This window comes from Cebus imitator, unplaced genomic scaffold (genome assembly GCF_001604975.1).
Source record: "Cebus imitator isolate Cc_AM_T3 unplaced genomic scaffold, Cebus_imitator-1.0 Scaffold22, whole genome shotgun sequence".
Classification (NCBI taxonomy): domain Eukaryota; kingdom Metazoa; phylum Chordata; class Mammalia; order Primates; family Cebidae; genus Cebus; species Cebus imitator.
The window spans coordinates 1299693-1323483 of record NW_016107337.1 but is presented as its reverse complement, the minus strand read 5'-3'; the positions used below and the strand labels follow the sequence as shown (position 1 = coordinate 1323483).

At 36.4% G+C, this 23791-nt stretch overlaps 1 protein-coding gene across 1 annotated transcript in view; it reads right to left on the bottom strand.

Moving 5' to 3' along the window:
- Positions 1-2947: 2947 nt before the first annotated feature.
- The window catches only part of CA1 (carbonic anhydrase 1), a 45259-nt gene continuing 24415 nt past the window's right edge, over positions 2948-23791 (bottom strand). Inside the window, exons 2-8 of the mRNA XM_017521809.2 lie at positions 13539-13597; positions 10618-10815; positions 9299-9417; positions 8197-8292; positions 7162-7224; positions 4328-4483; positions 2948-3398 (exon numbers count right to left, since the gene is read on the bottom strand). Coding sequence (XP_017377298.1) covers positions 3282-3398; positions 4328-4483; positions 7162-7224; positions 8197-8292; positions 9299-9417; positions 10618-10815; positions 13539-13575 — 786 coding nt within the window. The 5' untranslated portion in view covers positions 13576-13597 and the 3' untranslated portion in view covers positions 2948-3281. The remainder of the gene's footprint in view (positions 3399-4327; positions 4484-7161; positions 7225-8196; positions 8293-9298; positions 9418-10617; positions 10816-13538; positions 13598-23791) is intronic.

Here is a 23791-nt window from a genome sequence, read left to right as displayed (position 1 = left end):
AACAGCATGGAGTAGAAACACTCTCTGTCCTTGAGCCCATGCTGGACCTCACCATCTGGCTTATACTAGATGCTTAGAAGCCCAATAGATGTGGCCTAAAGAAGGTCAGCTGTCAAACATCATGGAAAAACCAGAGAATCCTTGCGGTATACTTAAATCCTTTACCTAAGTTGACAAAAGATGAGGCCATACAAGAAGAGGGTGAGTCAGCAACACATATGAGTTACACTCTCAGATGATCCAATGCCTAGTCCGCATACCTTCTCACAACAGCTGTTTCTATCGGCTACTTCAGAGAAATGCATAATGTATCTCGTGAGCTCTGCCAAATATATGACATTCTGGCAGAGGTAGTAAGGGGAAACATGCTCCTCAGTTGGCATTTGCCTTAGGGATAATGTTTGATGGCCATCATGTAATTTTTGTCACACCTTTGCCCTTTCCATAATAGGACTTACAGATTTATATCTAGATGCTAGCATCCATTTTAACCTTCTTAAAAAATATATGGACCATCGGGTCAAGCATTTTTCAGATCCTTCCTGTGAAACTTACTTCGAAATTGCTTAATTTATTTTCAGAAAACATTTTTAAATGAACATCTTTTGCAAATGTATTTCACAACTTAAGCTCATAACTCTCTTTCCTTTGAAAAAGAAAAGAAAGCATAATGGTTCTCAAAAGGTAATACTCCTTACAGTAGGGTAATTTTGAGAAAAGGTAATACCCTGCTGTAAGGGGTATTACCTTTTGAGAACCTTTGATAACTTTATAATTAAAATCCTATCAATATGACTTATGTAGAGTAATAGAATCCTAACACAGGTATAACTGTTGGAGGCTTTCTCAATATTTGGCAAATATAGAGCATCATACACAGCTGGGTTCCTTTGCAAAGAAGATATTTTATATTTAGAGGTTGCATATGGGTGTAGAGCTGATGTGTTACTTGACTCCATTGTATTTGTATTTATTTTTTTAAATCAATAAATTCTGGCCTGGCAGTGGCTCACACTTGTAATCCTAGCACTTTGGGAGGTCAAGGCGGACAGATCACAAGGTCAGGAGATTGACACCATCTTGGCCAACATGGTGAAACCCTGTCTCTACTAAAAATATAAAAGTTAGCCAAGCATGGTGGCATTTGCCTGTAATCCCAGCTACTCAGGAGGCTGAGGCAGGAGAATCACTCAAACCAGGGAGTTGGAGGTCGCAGTGAGCCGAGATCATGCCACTGCACTGCAGCCGGGCAGCAGAGAGAGATTGTGTCTTAATAAATAAATTTTTGAATTGGAAAATTCAAAATTTTGGGGAAATTTAGAATTTTTATTTTTATTTATTTATAAAACAAATCAATTTTGATAAAAAATAAAAACAAATAACATTTTAATGAAGAGGATTCACCTAATTTCTAAGCCCCAAGTCAGGTTATTCAAAAGAAGTCTCTTAGTATGGGATTTAGGTATAAAACAAACACAGCCTTTGCAGAAAGGCTTCCTTAGACCAGTGAAGAATCTACTTAACGTTTTTTGAGGAATTTTGCTAAAACTTACAGAAATGAACAATTGGACTTTGATCTCTACTACCTCAAATGAGATAACTAAATTAAATCACAAGATTAAGCACTGGACACAGGATTTGTAGAATTCCAGATGTAGACATGGCTTTAGCAAAAATGGAAAGAATAAGTTCTAGTGTTTTACAGCACAATAGGGCGACTATAATTAATGATAATTTATTGTATATTTTAAAATAGCTAGAGTAGATGATTTTGAATATTCTCAACACAAAGAAATGATAAATATTTAAGATAATGGATATGCTAATTACCCTGATTTGATCATTACACATTATGTATATGAATCAAAATATCACACTGCTAGCCTGGGCAAGATAGAGAGACCATGTCGCCACAAAAAAATTAAAAAACTAGGCTTGCATGGTGACATGCATCTGTAGTCCCAGCTACCCAAGAGGCTGAGGTAGGAGGATCCCTTGAGCCCAGGGGTTTGAGGCTGCAGTAAGCTATGATTGCACCATCACATTCCACCCTGGGTGGCAGAGTGACACCTTGTCTCAAACAAACAAACAAACAAAAAACACCACACTGTACTCCATAAATATGTACAATTACTGTGTATAAATTAAAGATAAAAATAACTAGCATTAGCTGAAGTGCACATCTGACTCAAGGATTGAGTTATGTTTCTATATGATTCTAAGCACAAATTACTTCTTTAGCTTTTTTTTTTTTTTTTTTTTTTGAGACAGAGTCTCTGTTGCCTAGGCTGGAGTGCAGTGGTGCAATCTCACTGAGACATCTGCCTCCCGAGTTCAAGAGATTCTTCTGCCTCCACCTCCCAAGTGGCTGGGACTACATGCATGTGCCACAACACGTGGCTAATTTTTGTATTTTTCGTAGAGATGGGGTTTCACCATATTGGCCGGGCTGGTATCAAACTCCTGACCTCCTGATCCACCTGCCTCAGCCTCCCAAAGTGCTGGGATTACAGGCATAAGCCACCACACCCAGCCTTCTTTAGTATTTTTAGAAACCATTCACTTGAGACTTCTCTTCCAATTTTAAACTAAAGACTCTCCACACTAACTATTTGTAATAATGGCAGAGAAGCATTGTCCTTGCTAATGTGGGAAGAAGAAGTGAAAGCAATATCCAGAAGCATCATCTTCCTATATAAAAGATAATCATTTGGATCACAGACAACACAAATGGTAGCAATGTTGGGCCAGCGTAACGATATTAAATCCAGTTGTCATCTCAGCTATATTTTATCTTCAGGAGTAAGCAAATGAATTTCTTAATATTTCATCTCCAGCTGCTCTTAGGTTGTTACATTTGAGGAAAATACTCTTGCAAGTGAAGTATTTAAGATTTTTAGATGTAAATGGAGTAGAAACTTAATGGTTTTAGAAACTGAGCGCATAATAGAAAGAAAGATAAAATTATTTTATTGGTTCAAATCAACTGAAAAAAAATAGACATACAAATCACTTAGTTGTAATTTTAAAGAATTCCACAAACTAAACTTGAATTTAAGCATAAGCTTATGCTCACAGATTACTATTTTCTAGCTTACTGATTATTTGAATTAAGCAGTAAGAACTAAAATTTAAGCTTTTTAGTTTTATAGATTGATTTGAAGGCATGCTGTGTTGCTAATATGGAAATACATTTATTTCTTCAAAAATTATTATTTTACTGGATTATGTGAGAAGCAGGGCTGTGTTCTTGAGGAAGGACAAGTTTTTTCTCTGACTCATCAAAATGAAGCTCTCACTGTTCTGCCCTTCACAGGTTGGGTTGGGCGGTTGTTGTGCTGAATGGGGACAGGGTTATCTCCTTCAACATTTGATAGAAGACTGCGGAATTGTGCCAGCTGGAAGGATAAAATATTTTAAAAATCAAAATTTTTAAAGTTAGATAAAGTATTTTATTTAGAGCATACTAATGCTCTGATATTTAGAAAACTGAGTTAGAAATTGCCGTGATATCACTAATAGGAAGAGAGAAAGCCCCAAATCCTTTACATTTATTCCTTTGACCAATCATTTTGCTTAAATTGTTGATGACTGGGTTAACGTATCAACTTTTGTACCAACTATGTTGGATGAGTGACTTATTAGCTTGGTACCTTAGTTTCCATATAGTACTTACTGCACTGTGTTGTTGTGAAGATTAATTGGGTTAATACACGCAAAGCCCTTAGAATGATGCTTGACGTATAGCATGTGCTCAATAAATGTCAGTTAGCAACAGGCTACTATGCTTGTCCTGTAGGTTTGTTATGAAATTTAGCTAACAAGACATACGTAAGGCACCTAATAAACGTATTGACCAATGAATGATATTTACTGTAATCACCATTATAAACAACAGTTAATGAGATATTTTGTTGAATATTTAAAAGTTTAAGCTCCACAAAAATAACACAAATATTTTGCCAACTATCAAGGTACGCCAACTGAGAGCCACAATTCCCCAAAGTCTTATTGCAATGTCCAGTCACAGTTTTTCCTTTATTTGTGAAATGCTTAAGAAGATATTTAACAAGGTTGGACTTTTCCTTATTAAGGAGGAAAGAATAGTGAGAGAATTGTTTTTCTCATAAAGGCAAAAAAAGTATTATAATTCATTTTTTGGATAGTTTAGTAGGCCTATGCTTCAAAATTAATATTTTTAAGTTGGGAGGAAAAATGAACTCATAAAGTTAGTTGAAATAATAATCTCTCTCACTGATATTATCAATTAAAGTAATATTCCTGCCACACATAACCACTTCCCATTCATTCGCCTTTGATACTCTACCTGCTCTGAGCTGACACTGATGCTCTCCTTACAGATGATCCAGGTTACACTCTCATAAAGAGGAGGATGTGTTAGAGAGCCAAAGTAGGTCCAGAAATCCAGGGATGAAGGAAGAAGAGTAGACGGGTCAAAATTTGTGAATGGGGCTCGTTTGTCCTGGAAGAAAAGTATACATAATTACAGCATCATATAAAATGCTTATATGAATATATGTCACACATGCACACACACACACACACACACTCACACACATGCTATATTATCTTGTTATACATTATTTAGAGATTTTAGTTAAGAGTCATTGATTTTTGTACTATTTAATATTTCATGACTGATGTGTTTGTGGATACAAACAATAATATCAACAGAAGAAAAAAGATGAAAAATGTGCTACATGTAAGTTTTTGATCATGACATATTCTTCTTCATTTGGTTGCAGATAAGCAAAGTTTCAAAAAAGTATTTTACAATCTATATCTTTAAACGATATTTGATTTCTAGTATAAAGCTTTTATTTTTTTCTCTAGGAATGATGCCAGATTCTATTTTAGTGGCAAAGATCTTCATTGACATGCATATTGGTCATGTTTTAGTTTTATTCTATTTATTTACATCATTTTTTCTGATTAGTACTGGTGTATAGGAAACGTACTGATATTTATATGTATATAGGAAATGTACTGATATTTGTATGTTAATCTTTTATGCATTCTATATTTTAGATGATTCTTTTGAAGTTTTCAGGTAGATGTTGATGATGATATCTGCACATGATTATAGTTTCCTTTTTGCTTTTTGAATATCTATCATAATATGTCTCTTTCATTATTTTGTTGCACTGATTAGGACCCTTATTATAATTATTTTCAGTTGTGATGGTCACAGTGGCACCTTGGTCTTGTCCCTGATTGAAATTGAAATGCTTCTAGTGTTCACTATGAAGTTAAATGTTGATACAAGTTTCTAGGTAAGATTCTTTATCAAATTCAAGAAGTTTTCAGACAGTTTTCTTTCATTTTGTTTTCTCCTAAAGAAAGGGCATTAACCTTTATCAAATGGTTTTTAAGCATCTAACAAATTGATCATGAGGTTTTCTTCGTCTTTACTTTGTTAATATGATGAATTACATTAAGATTTTCTAATATTGAATCACTCTTGCATTTTGGGGATTAAACTCTACTAGTTCAGAAACTACTCTTTTAATACACTGTTGAATTTATTTGTTATAATAGATTTTAGGATTTTCTTTAGTTATATTCCTAAGAAAGATTATCCTACTTTGTTGTTTTGTTTGTTTTTATAGTTTTCATACCCAGTTTCGGTATCAGATTCCATTAAATCGATGGGAAGTTTTCTATCTGTTCCTTCATCTGGGCAGTTTATTTAACACTGGCATGTTTGTTCCTTAAAAGTTGAGTAACCCTTTTCCGTGAAATGGTCTGGGCCTAGTCTTGTCCTTTAACAGATACATTTTGAGTATTGTTTAAATTTATCTTTAGGTTCTCAGTCTATTTTGGTATTCTAACTCATTTTGAGTCAATTCCCTTACTTCATATTTTCTTGGAAAATTATCTATTCTAACTAAATTTTCAAACTTATTGGTATAATGTTATAAAGAATTTTGTCTCTCAAAATTTTCTTCTATATCTTTAGTTACAACCTATTTATTTAAAATAATATTTTAAATGTATGGCTTTTTAAAATCTTTATCCAACTTCCTCAAAGTCTGCCTTTTTCATTGTTCTTTCAAAGAACCAACTTTTCAATTTATTGATAAAAATTTTACCCTTTACTTATTTCTCTTATTTATTTATTTATTTATTTGAGATGGAGTCTAACTTATCACCCAGGCTGGAGTGCAGTGGCATGATTTCGGCTCACTGTAACCTCTGCCTCCTGGGTTCAAGTGACTCTCCTGCCTCAGCCTCCTGAGTAGCTAGGACTACAGACATGAGCCACCATGCTCAGCTAATTTTTTGTATTTTTAGCAGAGACAGGGTTGCACCATGTTGGTCAGGCTGGTCTTGAACTCCTGATCTCAAGCAATCCACCTGCCTTGGCCTGCCAAAGTGTTGGGATTACAGGTATGAGCCACCACACCCAGTCATCATTTTTCTTTCTTGTTTTATTCTTTTCTGCTTTTAGTTTCACTATTTTCTTCTATTTTCTTTTCATATATTATGTTTGATAACTCTTGAGTTGAGGGCTTATATTTTTTATCATTTATACCTTATAAGACACTCATTTAAGTTTAATCTTTTCTAGAATCAGCATAAATCAGATTTATTTTACACAAAAATATGACAGTTCTCCATATTGCAAAAAACGACAAATCGCTGATTTATGGCTTAACTACTTACCATTAAAACAGTAAAGCTAAGGTTGTGTATATAAAACAAACAATTTCTTTGAGTTGACAAATAGAAATTATGGTTATAAAAGATTGTATATCAATCGTATCTCAAAAGAATATCCTTTACTTTGAATTTTTGTACTGCTAAAAAATAGAGATATCTTTATTTATCAAATGGAAAATCACAATTTAGTTAGATACAGTTTTTCAAGCAAATTTAAATGGCTATATAATCTGTTTTTCTGCAGACCATATCCTGCTGAAATAAATAAACCATAACTATTAAAATCAAAAAACCCAAACAATTCCCTGCATTTGAGACTTTCTCAGAGGCAGACAATATTGAAGTAGCACCTTAATTTTCAGTTGGTAGCTTTTGCTATGGCCTTCCTACTTCCCAGTTGCAATACTTTATTAAATAATTTCCATAGATCTAGAAATTCTTGTTCTGTGATTTAAACTACTTATTTAGTGTATTTACCTTGGTTTTAATTGCATGGAGGGCATCAAGTACTTTCTGCAGCTTTGGGTTTGCCTCACCAACCTGGAGATTAAAAAAAAAAAGTGGGAGATAAAGATTATTATCAGTGGAATACTGCTTAGCTAAGTTTTTAAATTTTTTCAATTAACCACTGACGAGAGGTAAGGTACCTTCTCTCTGCTTTAGAAGGAGAAATTTTTCAAGCTGCATGTCTTTGAAGACCCTTGTACTCTATAAATTGTTTATAATATGTACTTACAGATAAAGTAGCAAACAAAAAGCTTGATTTAAGCTTAATTATTAACAATATGTTCAAAGTTATGCAGGGCAAAATGTAGAAATTTAGCAAAGCTGCGAGATAAAAACAATCTCTTACTTTTGATCTGTTAAATTAGTTAACATTACTACAGTATTTGGCATATTGTAAATGCTCAGAAAGATTAAGTAGAAATGCTATAATTTCAAGAGTTACTTAGTTACCCAGGCATACCCAATTTAATAATAACATTTTTGTAGAACTTTTAAGGAATTCTTCTATAGAATATTTGAGTAACATTTGCCATTTAAAAAAATCAATGAAACGTTCTTTGCAAGAAAAAAAAATCTCTTAATATTTCTTTCCTAATGAGATATTAAATTGATAAATTTCTGTATCTATGATTTCAGGTTTTCTTATTAATATTTAATAATATTTCTTCACTGATAAGATATTAAATCAACAAATTTCAGAATCTATAAGATAGGACGTTTAGAGGAAAGGGAATTTCCTTTTTAGAGTTGGAAAATAGAAATTCCTTTTTCCCTGTGAATACCTTTCTGTTTCACTTCCACCTGAAACTCATTTCTCTCTTTAAGAGGGAAAACCAGAGATAAAACCAAGCAATAAAATACTAGGCACTATTTGTTCACCTGTGGTCATTGAATGGGAACTTTCCAATAAGAAATTCTAAAATATATGTTGCCTTAATTCCTCCTGTTTTGAGGTCTGATTAATAAGACAGTGGAAGCAGAGCTGTGTAACTATCTGTAACTCACCTTCAACAAAACACCAATAATTGCCAAACCATCAGCCTTTGAGATAGCTTCAGCAATGCTGGAGTACTTTGCAGAATTCCAGTGAACTATGTGAAACTAAAAATGATACTATGATTAATTAATTATTTATACCAGTGTGAAGACAAAAGATGAATTATAAGTTAACCTGTTACCATATGATGATGTATCTTGGCTTAGAGAGATAAAACTTATGTGAACCTTTCTCCAATGGGCTAGAAGAGTTACGTTTTCACCCTTAGGAAGGGTTATTTGTGTGCCAAGCAGAGACTGCAAAACCTGGAACTGGTAAGCAAAATTTCTTTTCCTACAATATTTTTATTTAATATCCTTTAAAAATATCTCTCTTTGTTATGAAAAGATCAGAAAATATGACTGACTAGATTTTGGGGAAAAAATTGAAGAAATTTTCTCTCACATGAGGTATTTTATAGTAACTTTATGAGAAAGGGTTCCTAGAGTACCTGGGAGTCTTGGCCAAGAATAGATTCTTTCAGTTGCATTAGTGTCCTTTCTAGACATCTCTCTAACAAATATCTTCAGTCTAATGTCTCTGTGAACTCTAGATTTGTACATCCAAGTATATATATGTGTGTTCTTGATATCTCTACATGGATGTCTCAAACTTAATACGGTCAAAATAGAAGTCTAGATTTCCTTCTTGCCAAACCTTCTTAATTTTACCTTCTTAGGATAAGGTTTTTTAATTGCTCAATCAATAAGTACAATAATTGTCATTCATTTCTTACTTTCCTGACTGATCAACATTCACATCTTATAGATTATACCTCTCCACATGTTCACAACTTTGAGCCTTTGCATTAGCTTCTAATTTTCTCTGGAATTTCCTTCCCCATGATCTCTCAATGGCAGACTTTTGTCTTGAATTGGGGTTGAACTCAAATGCCACTCCTTAAAGAATTTTTTTCTGATTATCCAATATAAAGTAACCACTGTAAACCAAAACAATTCTATCCATATCACTTAATCTCTCTTCTTCCTATTTCCCTCTCTCCCTCCCTTCCTCCCTCTCTTCAACCCTTCCCTCCTTTCAGGGTAATTATCTCTCACTAAATTACATTACCTCACCAGAATATTTGACTCCATCCACTGTGTGTTCTGAACCATACTCGTTTTTACTGCCCCAGTGAAAATGGAACTGGTGGAGCCTATAGCTGTCGGGGAGAGGACCACCTTTCAGCACTGGAAAAATAAAGGGAACCTATTGTTAGCCTTATGCTCTACAAGCTCTAGCTTATCTTTGCATTTAAGAGAAACCAACACTAAACTGTGTTGAGTAGAAGTGAAAACAAACATTAGTACCTTTCATCTTGGTTCCCCTCCCACATCCATGAGGATGACAGTCATATGTATGGTGCACCGCTGACTATGGCATTGATGAGATATTCCATGACTTATATACATTTCCCAGCACATGAGCTATAATTTTACCTATTTCTAACTCCTAGAAGCCATATTGCAAGGTGGGTGAATTTTAACATTATGGTCTCCTTCAATTTGCTAGTTTATTCCTTCATCCTTTCAACAAAGACAGTATGCATCAAAAATCTTCAGTAGTTTATTCTGAGTAATGAGCCATTCTTCACCTACTCTGTAACTGATGAATAAAGTATTCAATAAACCTTCATGAAAAGCTAATTCTGTAGCAAAATTTGTCCCAGATTCTGGAATGTAAGGATAATCCAGTCACTGCTTTGTTTCCCTTTTTACTTTTTTGAGATGGCGTCTTGCTGTGTTGCCCAGGCTGGAGCTCAGTGGCATGATCTCAGCTCACTGCAACTTAAAACGCCCAGGTTGAAGCAATTCTACCTCAGCCTCCTGAGTGGCTGGGATTAAAAGCACACGCCACAATGCCCAGATAATTTTTGTGTGTTTTTAGTAGAGATGGGGTTTCACCTTGTTGGCCAGGCTGGTCTTGAACTCCTGCCTCAAGCAATCTACCCTCCTCAACCTCCTAAAGTGCTGGGATTACAGGCGTGAGCCTCCGCACCCAGCATTTGTTTCTCTTTTCTACTGTGCTCATTCATCGTCATCCCAATTAAAAATATTTGTTATATTTGTAATGACTATTTTACTGGACCTTTCTGGATAAATACTGTTTATTCAGGGAAAGTGAAGTAACCATGTAGATACTAGAATGGCCAGAAGAGATGTGATGGTGACTTTGAAAAGAAAGACTGAAAATACAGAGCTGGGAGTTCCAAAAATTGTCTTTATCACCTGGGCGTTTTCCAGAAGTCCAAGATGCCTCAGTAGACTATAGCAATGCTACAAACAAGCTCAAAAGACTTAGGATGGGTGTCATGTGTCTTAAGCAGTATTTAAAAAATTTTCCCCAGTAGACTTTAAGGAAAAGAATATCAGAAGGGTCTTTCAGCTCACCTGATTGGTTATCGTTGTCTTCAAAAATTACATGGAAGGAATGTCCCACATTGATAATTTCTTTGGCTGTGGCTGGGTTGTAGGAGACACTAAGAGGTTTCAGAGAAGTGTCATGTTTGACTTCGCTGGTTTTAATATCAATCGGGGACTGGTTATTTCCATTAGCAATGGGGTACAGCTTGCCCCATTGTTCAGGACCTACCAGGACACACACATGTGTAAAATCAATAGTTTATCAAATGCTTGATTCCAAGTTTTAGGAGTATAGTCACCTGTTTGCTTATTAGATTAGGGTTTATTTAAGTGTATTAAATGATACTCTGTTAAGATTAATAGAAATTCTGTGTTTGAAAATGTCCCTTTTCTTTTCTTTTTCTTTCTTTTTTTTTTTTTTTAGACAGAGTCTTGCTGCGTCACCCAGTCTGGAGTGCAGTGGTGCACTCTTAGCTCACTGCAATGTCTGCCTCCCGGGCTAAAGCAATTCTCATGCCTCAGCTTCCCGAGTAGCTGGGATTACAGGCACATCCTATCATGCCTGGCCAATTTTCTTGTATTTTTAGTAGAGGTGGGGTTTCATCATGTTGGCCAGGCTGGTTTTGAATTCCTGACCTCAAGTGATCCACACACCTTGGCCTCCCGCTGAACCTGGCCTTCCTTTTTTCCATATTATACTATAAAACAATGTATTTGTCAATACTACTAATATAGATGCATACTTATAGTCTACAGGATCAGGTTATACATATTTTGCTATTAGAAATAGATTTCTAATACAAGCATATGTCATTTTATTGCCCTTCACTTTATTGTGCTTTGCAGATACTGCATTATTTTTACAAACTGAAGATTTATAGCAACCTCGCATCAAGCAAGCTTATTAGAGGCATATTTTCAACAGCATGCGTTTACTTCCTGTCTCTGTGTCACCTTTTGGTAATTTTCTCAATATTTTAAACTTTTAAATTCTTCATATATCTATCATGGTGACCTTTGATGTTATTATTGTGATAGCGTTGTGGTACCATAAGCCATGTCCATGTAAGATGATGAACTTCATCTGTAAATGTTGCGTGTGTTTTAACTGCTTTACTGACTGACTGCTCCCCATCTCTCTCCCTCTCTATAAGTCTCCCTATTCCCTGAGACAACAATATTAAAATTAGGCTGATTAATTACCCTGCAATGATTTGTAAGCGTTCCAGTGAAAGGAAGAATCGAATGTTTCTCACTTTAAATCAAAAGTTAGAAATGATTAAGTTTAGTGAGGAAGGCATGTCAAAAGTTGAGACCAGCCCAAAACTAGACCTCTTGTGCCAGTTAGCCAAGCTGTCAATACAAAATAAAAATTATTGAATAAAATTAAAGGTGTCACACCAGGGCACACACAAATGATAAGAAAGCAGAGCAGCAATATTGCTGATATGGAGAAAGTTTGAGTCGTCTGGATAGAAGATCAAACTAACAAACACATTCCCTTAAGCTAAATGCTAGTAAGAGCAAGGGTGTAGCTCTCTTTAATTCTGTGAAGGCTGAGAGAGGCAAAGAAGCTGCAGAAGAAAAACTGGAAGCTAGCAGAGGTTGGTTCATGAGATTTAAAGAAAAATGCCATCTCCCATGAAAGTGCAAGGTGAACTGGCAAGTGCTGATGCAGAAGCTGCAGACAGTTATACAGAAGATCTAGCTAAGACAACTGATGAAGGCGACCACACTAAACAACAGATTTTCAGAGTGGGCAAAACAGTCTCCTATTGGAAAAAAAGATAGCATCTAGTACTTTCACAGCTAGAGAGGAGAAGTCAATGCATGGTTTCAAAGTTTTAAAAAACAGCCTGACTCTTTTGTTAGGGTCAAGTGCAACTGTTGACTTTAATATGAAGCCAAAACTCATTTAGCATTCTGAAAATCCTAGGACCCTTAAGAATTATACTTACACTACTCTATCTGTGCTCTATAAAAGAACAACAAAGCCTAGATGACAGTACATCTGTTTACAGCCTGGTTTACTGAATATTTTGAAGCTCACTGTTGAGCTCTACTCCTCAGTAAAAAAAAAAAAAAGACTCATTTCAAAATATTACTGCTCATTGACAATGAACATGGTCATCTAGGAGCTCTGATGGAAATGTACAAAAAGATTAATGTTATGTTCATGCCCTCTTAACACAGCATCTATTCTTCAGTCCATGGATCAAGGAGTAATTTCAACTTTCAAATCTTACTTAATACATTCTGTAAGGCCATAGTTTCCATAAATAATAATTTTTTTATGATGGATCTGGTAAAGGAAATTGAAGTTGTCTGGAAATAATTCACCATTCTGCATAAAGGTTCGTAATTCATGGGAGAAGGTCAAGTTATCAACATTAACAGGAGTTTGGAAGAAGTTGATTCCAAAGTCGTGGATGACTTTGAGCCTTCCTAACCTTCAGCAACCACCACCTTGATCAGTCAGCAGTAATCCACATTGAGGCAAGATCCTCCACCATCATAAAGATCAATATGTGCTGAAGGCTCAAATGATCACTAGCATATTTTAGCAATAAAGTATTTTTAATTAAGGTATATAGATTTTTTAGACATAATGCTATTGCACACTTAATAGACAACAGCATAGTATAAACGTAACTTTTAAATGCCCTGGAAAACTCCAAATTTTATGTGACTTGCTTTCCTGTGGTATTTGCTTTATGATAGGGATCTGAAACTGAACCTGCAGTATCTCTGAGATATGCAACAGCCATGCCCCAAAAGCTAAGAATACATCCAAAGATATTATAATTATTTAAAGCAGGTACTTCAAACAATTAACCTATGGCTGTACGGTTATTTTAGATGCTTAATATCTCTTCTGTTGGAACTAAGAATAAGCTATCCTTTGATACAATATTTATATTATATAATATAAACAGAAGAACTCTTACCATTTTTGCCATCATATCCCCAGTCTGTACTCGCCATTATCTTCTATTGAGTTTTCTTTCTGAAAACAAAAATAATACCTGGAATCACTAACTGCAACTGTGCATGCAGGAGATGCCTTATATCCCTGCTTGGGCATTTTTATGGAAACTTATTTGCCCTTAATAGCCCATTATTTCATCATCTCTGCTTATCAGGGAGTACACATATCTAAGAAAAAGGTGTTGTAAAAAATTCTAAAGGGCCGTGTTAGTTACAATTGCTTTATTTTCTTATATTGTAAAAGAGAATTATAAAATCCTAGATTTTATAAAGCCAAGTCCTGTTTCACTCATGTTAGTAGAAGATATGGCTTAATGTTATCATATACAATTCTTTAGATTCCCTAAATGAAAAAATACTTTGTACACTTAAAATTTCCAGTTCTACCCATGTTAGTTATTTAAGCAATATAAGCAAAAGCAATTTATTAAGAGAATATTTTGTGTGTTTCCAGACTGATCTGAACTAGTATTATAATGTTAATTTAAAATCAGATAATTAAATTACTAATCATTTAATAATACTATTTATAATGGTACAGTCTATAGATATACAGGGTAAGAATAAAGTCCATTTTGGAGCAATATTGGAAGTCATAAATGGAGAAGATTTTATTAATGTTAGATATAGCTCAATATTTTTTACACATCAAATAGGTCTACTAGAATAAAAGCCTTCTTTTGTAATAGTTCTATACAATTTATAAACTCCTTTCTTATTATTTTATTTCACCATCACATATGCACACAAATCCTATGTAATAACAATTAGCATTTTGTAATTGAGATATGTTGAGGTACTTTGCCATAACTAGCAAGAAGCCAAGACTTTAGCCTCCTAATCCAGTTGCCTTCTTCACTATACCTCCACCAGATGCCACACTAAGTCTCCTTGTATGCTTACAATACTCTTAAGTCCAAGTTAAGCCTGGACCAAGATGAGAACTGATGCCCACTGAGTGATGAGAAGGTACACAGGACTTTTCAGGAAGGCAAAGAAAACTGATTAGGATGTGCCAGACTCTGGCCAGTTCTACATGTTCAAAGCTCTAAACATGCTCAAAGAAAAGATAAGCAGAAAAATAAGCTTCAGTAGTGATGCTTTTCTCATGCCATGATAGCCATTCCTCTTTTCACACTGGAAGGTTTGTCTGAGCTGCTGCAACCCCTGAAAAAAGAGAGGGATCGGGAGCAATTTTCACTAAGGCTGACTGGAGACACATTGTTTGCTCCTTCGCAGCTAATGATGGTGCGTTGCCTCATATGCAGAGTGGGTTGTGGTCATGAACATCCACAGAATGGGAAGAAGCCCAAGCTCCCACCCTATGGCTTTAGCAAGCATAAGAAGATATTGTTTAAAGGGAACTCTTTTTTTCAAAGTACTATTTGTTTAAGGCCCATAGGTATCAACTGCCATGCTAAAAACTTTATGTATATTAACTTATTTAATTCTTATTATGACAAAATTGGGCATTAAAACCTGTGTTTTAGGCTGATGTGGAAGGATCTCTTGAGCCCAGGAGTTCCAAACTATCCTGGACAACATAGTGATGCCCTGTTTCTGGAAAAAAAAAGTGTTTTACATTAAAAATAAAAATTGAGGCTTACTGAGGTGAAGACACCTCTTCAAGGTTACAAAGCTTGCAAGTGGCTGCTTATATCCCATAAGCCTGGGGTTTAAACCTAGATCTGTCTAATTCCAAAGCTAATATATTTTCTTCACCTTCCACTGTCAATAATTGTCCACTGCCCTCTAATTGATTCTATTTTCTGGAGGATTTGATTAGGTGATGTGGCTTGGTCTGGCTCAAGATGATTGAGTCAGGCTTCATCCTTGGGCTTACTTCACTCCAGAAGCTCACGGAGTGACAGGAGCAGGCTACCCTTTGCCAGATAATTTGCCTCCTAATAGTGTATACTTTATAAAAAGTAACTTTAAATTGAACTACTCTGTTAATTAACAAATTTGAAAAACAGCAACCCCCTTTCATTACATGATTATGTGATGATTCATCACATGAAAATTTACCATTCATGTGGAATGGTAATTCATTTAAAGGTTTAGGTGTAGAGTGAATCTGCTGCCTAACTATTATCACCTTTTATTTTATTATGTACCCTGGGTGGGTTAGTTTACTGCCTCAGGCAGAAAATTACATAGAGAAAGGATATAAAGTTTAATGAGGCTTTATAAGTGCAAACACCCTTTATACCATTTACTTTTAACCCACTTTTTCTGCTTACAAACTTTGCTTCTCTCAGCTGAATATCTATGCTAAATCCAAGATATTTAATTTTGTATTCACTTCACTTTCACCAACAGCCTCCTCCCAGTATACTTTTCTAGGAATGATCTTTGAGCTACTTTTGCCTACTAGGAAAAAGTTCAATCTACTCAGCCTCTTCTCTTCTAAACTAAAAGTTTATTTTCTAAGACCATCAAATGTGTCAGCACATGTTGAAGGCTTTTCGATTTTTCTGATAATTTATATGTACTTGAAACTGATTCATGAGCAACGAGGCTAATGAAAAATCTACTTTTTAAGAAAGGTAACGCAAAAGTTCAGAAATAATTTTTTATAGAGAATTGCTTAATTATTAATAGAAGTATCAGAAGTGCTATACAATTTATTATTAGTGTTAAGGAGAAAGATTTCACACTGTATCCATGCTGGGGGGTGTCAGTATAGGTGGGAAAAAGTCACAGTTTATTGAATGATTTTCATCTGTTACGTTCTTTAAAATAACTATCTAATTCAGATCTCACAGCTGACCTAGAGGTTAGGTTAGAATGTGCAGTGGCTCACACCTCTAATCCCAGCACTTTGGCAGGCCAAGGTGAGTGCTTCACCTGAGGTCAGGAGATCGAGACCAGCCTGGCCAACTTGTCGAAACTCTGTCTTTACTAAAAATACAAAAAAAAAAAAAAAAAAAAAAAAAAAAAAAAATTAGCCAGGCATGCATGGTGGTGCACTCCTGTAATCCTAGCTACTCAGGAGGCTGAAGCAGGAGAATCACTTGAACACAGGAGGCAGAGCTGCAGTGAGCCGAGATCGGGCTACTGCTCTCTAGCCTGGGCAACAGAGTGAGACTACATCTCAAAATACATATATATAATAGATTATTACATTTGTTTATTGAGTAACACCAATTAATTTCACTGAAAGATTTTTGTAGTACCCTAAAATGTTTTTCAAGAAAGCATTTCTTCAGTGTCTTAAGTATATATTTAAGTCACTTTTAAATTATATTTATGAGCCTTAGTATTTCTTATTTTAACTTTTGCTCTTCTTTTTCCTTTGAGATTTTCCTCTAATTTTAATTTAATATTTTAAAATTAAAGACATGAACTCTTCTGGAAGCAAATAAATTCTGGTGAGTTTCTAATTTGAATTTGTACTTAGAAAGTAACTCTCTGGTATAAAAGGAACAAAAAGTGAAGAAGAGTGTCATCCGTGCCTAGTTATGGACGAGATCTGTTAAATGCCACTGAAAGGAAAAATTCACACCTTGGCAGGACCACATTCCAAAAAGCCATAGCTGTTCTGTAATGCTTATTATCCACCACAATAACGGCCTTTCCTGGGATTCATATATTCCCTACAATGAGAAAATACATATTGTGACCCGTCTGTGTCTGTTAGTTGACTATTAAATTTGGCATGACTCTCACATTGCTCCCTAAATTCCCTGCCCCTCCAGAAATGGTATCACTTGGGGTGGCAAGATAAATCTTATTTCCAGTGGAGAAGCGGGTCATGGAAAATGGTGATATTAGCTTGGACATTTCTGCATTGAGACAACTAGAAATTCTGATTAATCAACTTAAATGGCAGGATGGGTTATCCGGATTTCACAGCTAACATTTCCTCTCAGTTAGACTTTCTCATCACTTGTAACAAAGATGTGTTGGTAACTTTATTCCTTCCAGTGTCTGTATTTGTCTCCATCCAGACTGAGCTTCTTCCCATTTTAGCATCTTTGTGCTTGCTGTCCTGCCGTCTGGATTGCTCTGTTCCCAGACCTTTGCATAGCCTCAGATATCTCCTGCTTAGATATGACTTTCCTGAACTCCAAATTCACATATCCTCCCTTTCCCAGTCACTCCATTATATTATTATATCTTACTTCTTTCATAGCATTTGTCGCATCTTGAAATTATTTTGCTTGTATTATGAAATTAATTTGTTTACTTGCTCAATGTCTATAACCATCTCTAAAATGGCATCTCTATGATATGATGAGACCTTGATCAAGTTTTTCACCACCATGTTCTCTTCACCTCTAACATGTCTGGAAAAAAGTAGTGCTCAATAGACACTTGTAGGGAGAATAATTAAATGGTCATTTTAAATTTCAACTATTGCATATTTTTAAAGATGGAGAAGAGCAGAATGTTTCGCAGGGACTATACTTACTAAAGCACTGATGTGAACTCAGGTTGTGTGGTACACTGATATTCGGGCATGTGAATGAGCTTTGCTATAGGTAGACTCATGCTTGTTTTTGGATTAAGGAAAAAGCCTTTCCTCTCTCAGTTCTATTAATGGAAGGAATGAAGTGACCCGTCTGTGTCTGTTAGTCATTACTGGGAGAATGAGAACACTGATCTTTCTAAGTGACAAGTTTTTTGACACTTTGTAAGTGTCGAAATCTAACTCTTCAAATATAGTTTGAACATTTGACATATAAATTTCAAAAATCCATAACTCTTATGGCTTTTATCACTGTAACTTAAGAAAAGTTTCAACCTTTTATTTCCTGTCTTGGAATAATTTATTTTTAATTCAGTTGTTAAATCTGCTAATGAGTGTTTCTTATTAACAACCAACTCAGCTCTGCATATGTAATTATTTTAATACACAGCATAGAGGCATTTACAATGTCTTATAATTTCATGCTTTTGAAAATATTAAATTTTAAGTTTATCTCGTTGACTGTCATGCTTATTGAAATTACTGTTCAGAAAGACACTGTATATTCAGAGAATGTCTTGTGAACTTTTATGCTAATGGTTAGGGAATGTCTACTGCACAAATCAATAACTTGGGTAGGTTAATAGTACTATCTCCATATTTATTTTTAAAATTGAGAAAACACTATTTGTATCTTATCTTTGTATTGTATCTTATAACTGTTCAGGGAATTGAGTCCTTATAGAACAGATAATTGACACTATGAAGCAACATTTTTCACCTAAAAAGAAAATAACATGCATTAATGTTTTTAAATCATAAAATTCTGCTGGGTGCAGTGGCTCACGCCTGTAATCCCAGCACTCTGGGAGGCCAAGGCAGGTGACCACCTGAGGTTAGGAGTTTGAGACCAGCCTGGCTAACATGGTGAAACCCTGNCAAAATTAGCTGGGCGTGGTGGTGGGTGCCTGTAATCTCAGCTACTCAGGAGGCTGAGGCAGGAGAATCGCTTGAACCCGGGAGGCAGAGGTTGCTGTGAGCTGAGATTGCGCTGCTGCACTCCAGCCTTGGCAACAAGAGCACAACTCTGTCTAAATAAATAAATAACTCATAAAATTCTGTGCAAATATAAATGATCAACGTAAGCCTCAAAAAAAAAGTTTGATTTTAACTCTCAAATAGATGATGATATAAAACAAAATAGTTCAAATGATTTTATGTGGCCTGAAATTAAAACACTTGCTTAATAGATACCTGTTTGCTGTAGATTAAACTAAATCCTACATGTAAATGTGAAGAGGTAAGTTCTCAAGTATAAAATATTAAGAAAGGTGAAGGTCAGTTATATTAGGTCAAGGCCATGTCTTATTCTAAATTTCTTATTTTTCTTTCTAAATTTTTTTTCAAGTTGCTCCAGGCAAATAAGAGTTACCTAAACATAGAAAATAAGCAGATTTTTAAGATGGGTTTAGCTCTAAGTAAGTGAAGAATTTTAAGTCCTCTTAAAGATCTCTGCTACAGTGTTACTCTTCTATCCACAGTGACTCCTGACTCCCATAGAAAGAGTGCAGGGCAGCTTCTCCTGTGGTTTCTTTCTTTTTTTTTTTTTCTTTTTTTGAGATGGAGTCTCTCTCTGTCACCCAAGCTGGAGTGCAGTGGCACGATCTCGGCTCACTGCAACCTCAGTCTTCCAGGTTCAATTAGTTCTTTTTGCCTCAGCCTCCCGAGTAGCTGGGACTACAGGCACGCACCGCCACGCCTGGCTAATTTTTTGTATTTTTTTAGTAGAGATGAGTTTCACCGTGTTGCCTAGATTGGTCGCGAACTTCTGAACTCAGGCAATACACCCGTCTTGCCCTCCAAAAGTGCTGGGATTACAGGTGTGAGCCACCGCTCCCGGCCTCTCCTGTGGTTTCTTAAGGCTCTTTTAGCTTCTGGAATCAGAAAACTCTGGGGAGGCTGCTTAGGCAACAGTTTTCAAGTGTGGCTTGAAAGCCTCTGCATTTCAAAACCCCGAGTGAAAAGGTGTTGAATGAAAGGCTCTTAATTGCATTCCCTTCCATCTAGTTTATCTGGCCCTGTGATGGAGTTCCTTAATATGCAACACCTGGTCATTGCAGTAGTCCTAATTCCCTTAAGACTGCCCTGGACTCTGCCTTTAACTAGTTGGTAAAGTTCCACATAAACTTTGTGCAACTGCCTGAGGGTTGCAAAACGAGGGGATGACATGTTGGCAAGTGCCTCAGTTTTCCATCATCACCCAGGAGGCAGCCAGAACCAGTCTGGTGAGAAAGAACTCCAGGAAAAACACCTCTACAGGTTAGTGGCAATAACGCTTTTTTAAAATGGAGGTTAACATTGTCCAAAGGAGTTCTTATGGGCCTCAGTGGCTAAAAACCAAGCTCAGTTAGAATGAAGCTTATGAATGTGGGCCTCTTAGAACAAATAGGGCTGTGTTTTTTTTGTAGTGATTCTACCCGGGGAAGATGAATTCTTGGCAATGTTCTCAATTCCTCCTGTTGGTAATTCCTAGGGGCGCTTGCTAGCCAGGGTTCACATTCGATGTTCTTACAATGCGGCCTTTGTCGCTCCTGTCTCAGGCTCCTGGAGTCCTCATACAGTCCCCTGCAGAGCTGGACAGGATTTTACTGCATGGTTGCTTGCAGCTGGCAACAGCTGTTGCTACACTTTTTTATCCACATTTATTTTTGTGTGCTAAGATTGTGTTTCTAGTCCTCCCCCAACTTCTGATACTACACAGAGTGCCAAACTGTTTGCTGGTGAACATGATATTGTTAGTAAAGGCCAGTGGCTTCTTCCAAGGCAGCATTGACTGTTTATGTAGCGGCTTTATGCAGCCACTTCTGGGTATAGCGCTCACTGTGTCGTTTATTTTGGTTAATATAATGTTCTTAAAAGGCTCATTTTAACTTTAAAATCAGAGGTGGCAAATAAAACTTTGCTTAAAGAGTCACGTCCCTAAAATCTAATGTTGGAGTGGCAAGAAGAAAAGGAATCATCTTGTAGCAGCAGCTAGGTATAATGAAGTTTGCAGGAAAGAAAAATAGGGTGTCTTTTATTAGATCCAATATTGACAGCACTGCTGTAGCATGATGGACATGCCTTGTGTGTGAGATGAGTATGACATCCACTCAAAAAACAGCCCGGGGGGAGAGAAATGCCAGCCATATTAGATGTGACCTTTTAGTGCCTTGGTCATTGGCATTGACTGCGGGTAATCCTAGATCACCCGTTTTTCCATTTGGATGTAGCTGAGACTGACAGGGCAGGTGTCCTGCCTAACGCAACTGATTTACTGATTTATGATCAGCTTTCAGTCTCCTTCCTACTTGCCTCTTCCAAAGTGAGCTTGAAAATCCAGTGCTTTTCACTACCTCTGCAGAAAACCGAGAGGCAAGCACAGGATTTATTCCTTGTTACTTGTAAGGCTGCTGTTGAACTAATGCAAAGATCGATGATTCAGTGGCATACCATAAAGATTTTTAGTATTGTTATTAATCTCAGTAGGATTAAAATGCAGCTACTGATGGAAGACTTGAACTGCAGTATCTAGATGAAGCTAATTTGAGCACAGCTTTATCCTCTCATCATAATATGAACAAGGAAAAACAAATAGTACCATGGCAATTGGGCACTGTGTCAAGTACCATAACTTCTAGTGGTTGAAATTAGCTATGGGTTGATTTTGTAACTCATAGTTACACATTACCATTAATGTCACCAACCTATCTCCTTAAACATCAGGTCTTCACCAAAAGAATTCAACCCAACCCTCCTTCTACCTAGTTTATGGATGGAGAAATAGTATGTTTTGAACTCAGTGATCCATTGCTTCTTAGGGTGTAAAATTTGGACTAGACAGCACTGAGCATGGGAGGGGAGAGAATCACGTTTGGCCTTGCTACATGTTAAAAGTGGCATGTGCAGAATCCTTCCCTCTCTCCATGTTCTCAGTAGGAAAAGTACTTAAAACCATGTGAGGGGGCATCCCTTAGTTACATCCGGGAATAGACATGTATGAACCTGTCTTTTCTGGAAGCTAGATTTAGGTTAGCTTGAATGTGCACCTGTACCTGTGTGCCTGGTTTCCATTTTGTTCTGTGCCATCTGGAGCAACTAGGCTCTCTGGACCTTAGCCCCAGTCTTCCAATCTAGACTGTGACCTTGCCTTTCACCTGTGGCTGGTCTTCTATCACAGTTACTGACTGCTGCCTGTGTCAGGATGCATGCATGTACTCGGCCCGTACACTTCCTGCCAGCTCAGCCCCCAGTTCCATTTTTTTTTTTTTTCTGAGTCCTAGTCTCACTCTGTCACCCAGGCTGCAGTGCAGTGGCATGATCTTGGCTCACTTCAACCTCCGCCTCCCAGGTTCAAGCAATTCTCATGCCTCAGCCTCCAAGTAGCTTGGACTATAGGTGTGTACCACTATGCCTGGCCAATTTTTGTATTTTTAGTAGAGATGGGGTTTTGCCATGTTGGGCAGACTGGTCACAAACTCAGGCTAGCTTCTAATCCAGGACCCTCTTATCCCAGCCTGTTCCATGGCCTGAGGCTGACCACTAGTTGAGTTCAGGTTCAAGTGACTGCTTAGACCAGAGGCTGAGAGCTTAGGCCTCGGAATAATACTGCCGAGGGTCCCAAGCCCCGGAGGGGAGAGTAAACGCTGCTTTGAGCCAGAAACAAAGGGCACTGTGTGCTTTCCAGTGGTCAAAAATCTGAGGAGAAATATCTGGCTCAAGCGGGAGAAAAGTGAAAGCAAGAAGAACATGGGCCGTTAATCTTGTGCCACACTAGTAACTAACCTGAGGCTGTAGACTTGCAGCTCAGCTCGCTTGGGTAGCATTTGCATCTTGAGTTTCTCACACGTGGTGAAAAATCACCCAGGGATATTTTTATTTATGATCTTAATTTTGTTGGACGGGTACTATGTTCATGTACTTTCAAATTCAAAGGCATAAAAGTATACCAAATAAAAAATTTTCTCCCATTTTTTGACCCAGAGAAAACCAAAGTTATCAATGTATTTCATACATTTAAAAAGATATTTGATGCTTATACATGGGTATAACTGCATGTATTATTTTGCTCTTTTGAGAAAAATACAAATAATACATACTGTATATACTTTTTTTGTCCCTTACTTTTCCCTCTATATACATTATCTTGGAATTTGGCCCTATTACTACAAAAACAGTAATTTTTTTTTTCTTTTTGCTTTACAATGTTCAGTTTTACTTTTTCCCGATAACACATTATCTTGGAATTTGGCCATATTCCGAAGAGTATATATATATATATATATATATATATACATATATATATATATATATATATATTTTGCTTTGCAACGTTCTGTTTTATGGATTGCCATTTTTTATTTAGCCATTCTTCAATCAGTGGACATTTAGGTTATTTCTCATTGTTATGAATAGTACATTTCCTTGTATATGGAGAGGGCTGCTACTGGATAAAGTAAAAATAGTCTAGTAATATAAATACTTTGTAAATAAATACATGGATTTTTGTTCTACTCAATGTCTTCTCACTACGTAGATTAATGACTATCCTGAGAGGAAGGGAAAAGTAATATATACTTTTTTCCCCTTTTTTTTGTGAAAAGAAAAAACTCCAGCCTGTTTTCCAGGCTGGAGTGCGGTGACGTGGATCTTGGCTCACTGCAACCTCTGCCTCCCAGGTTCAAGAGATCCTCCCAGAGCAGCTGGGATTACAGGCCCATGTCAACTAATTTTTTTTTTCTTTTGTATTTTCAGTAGGGA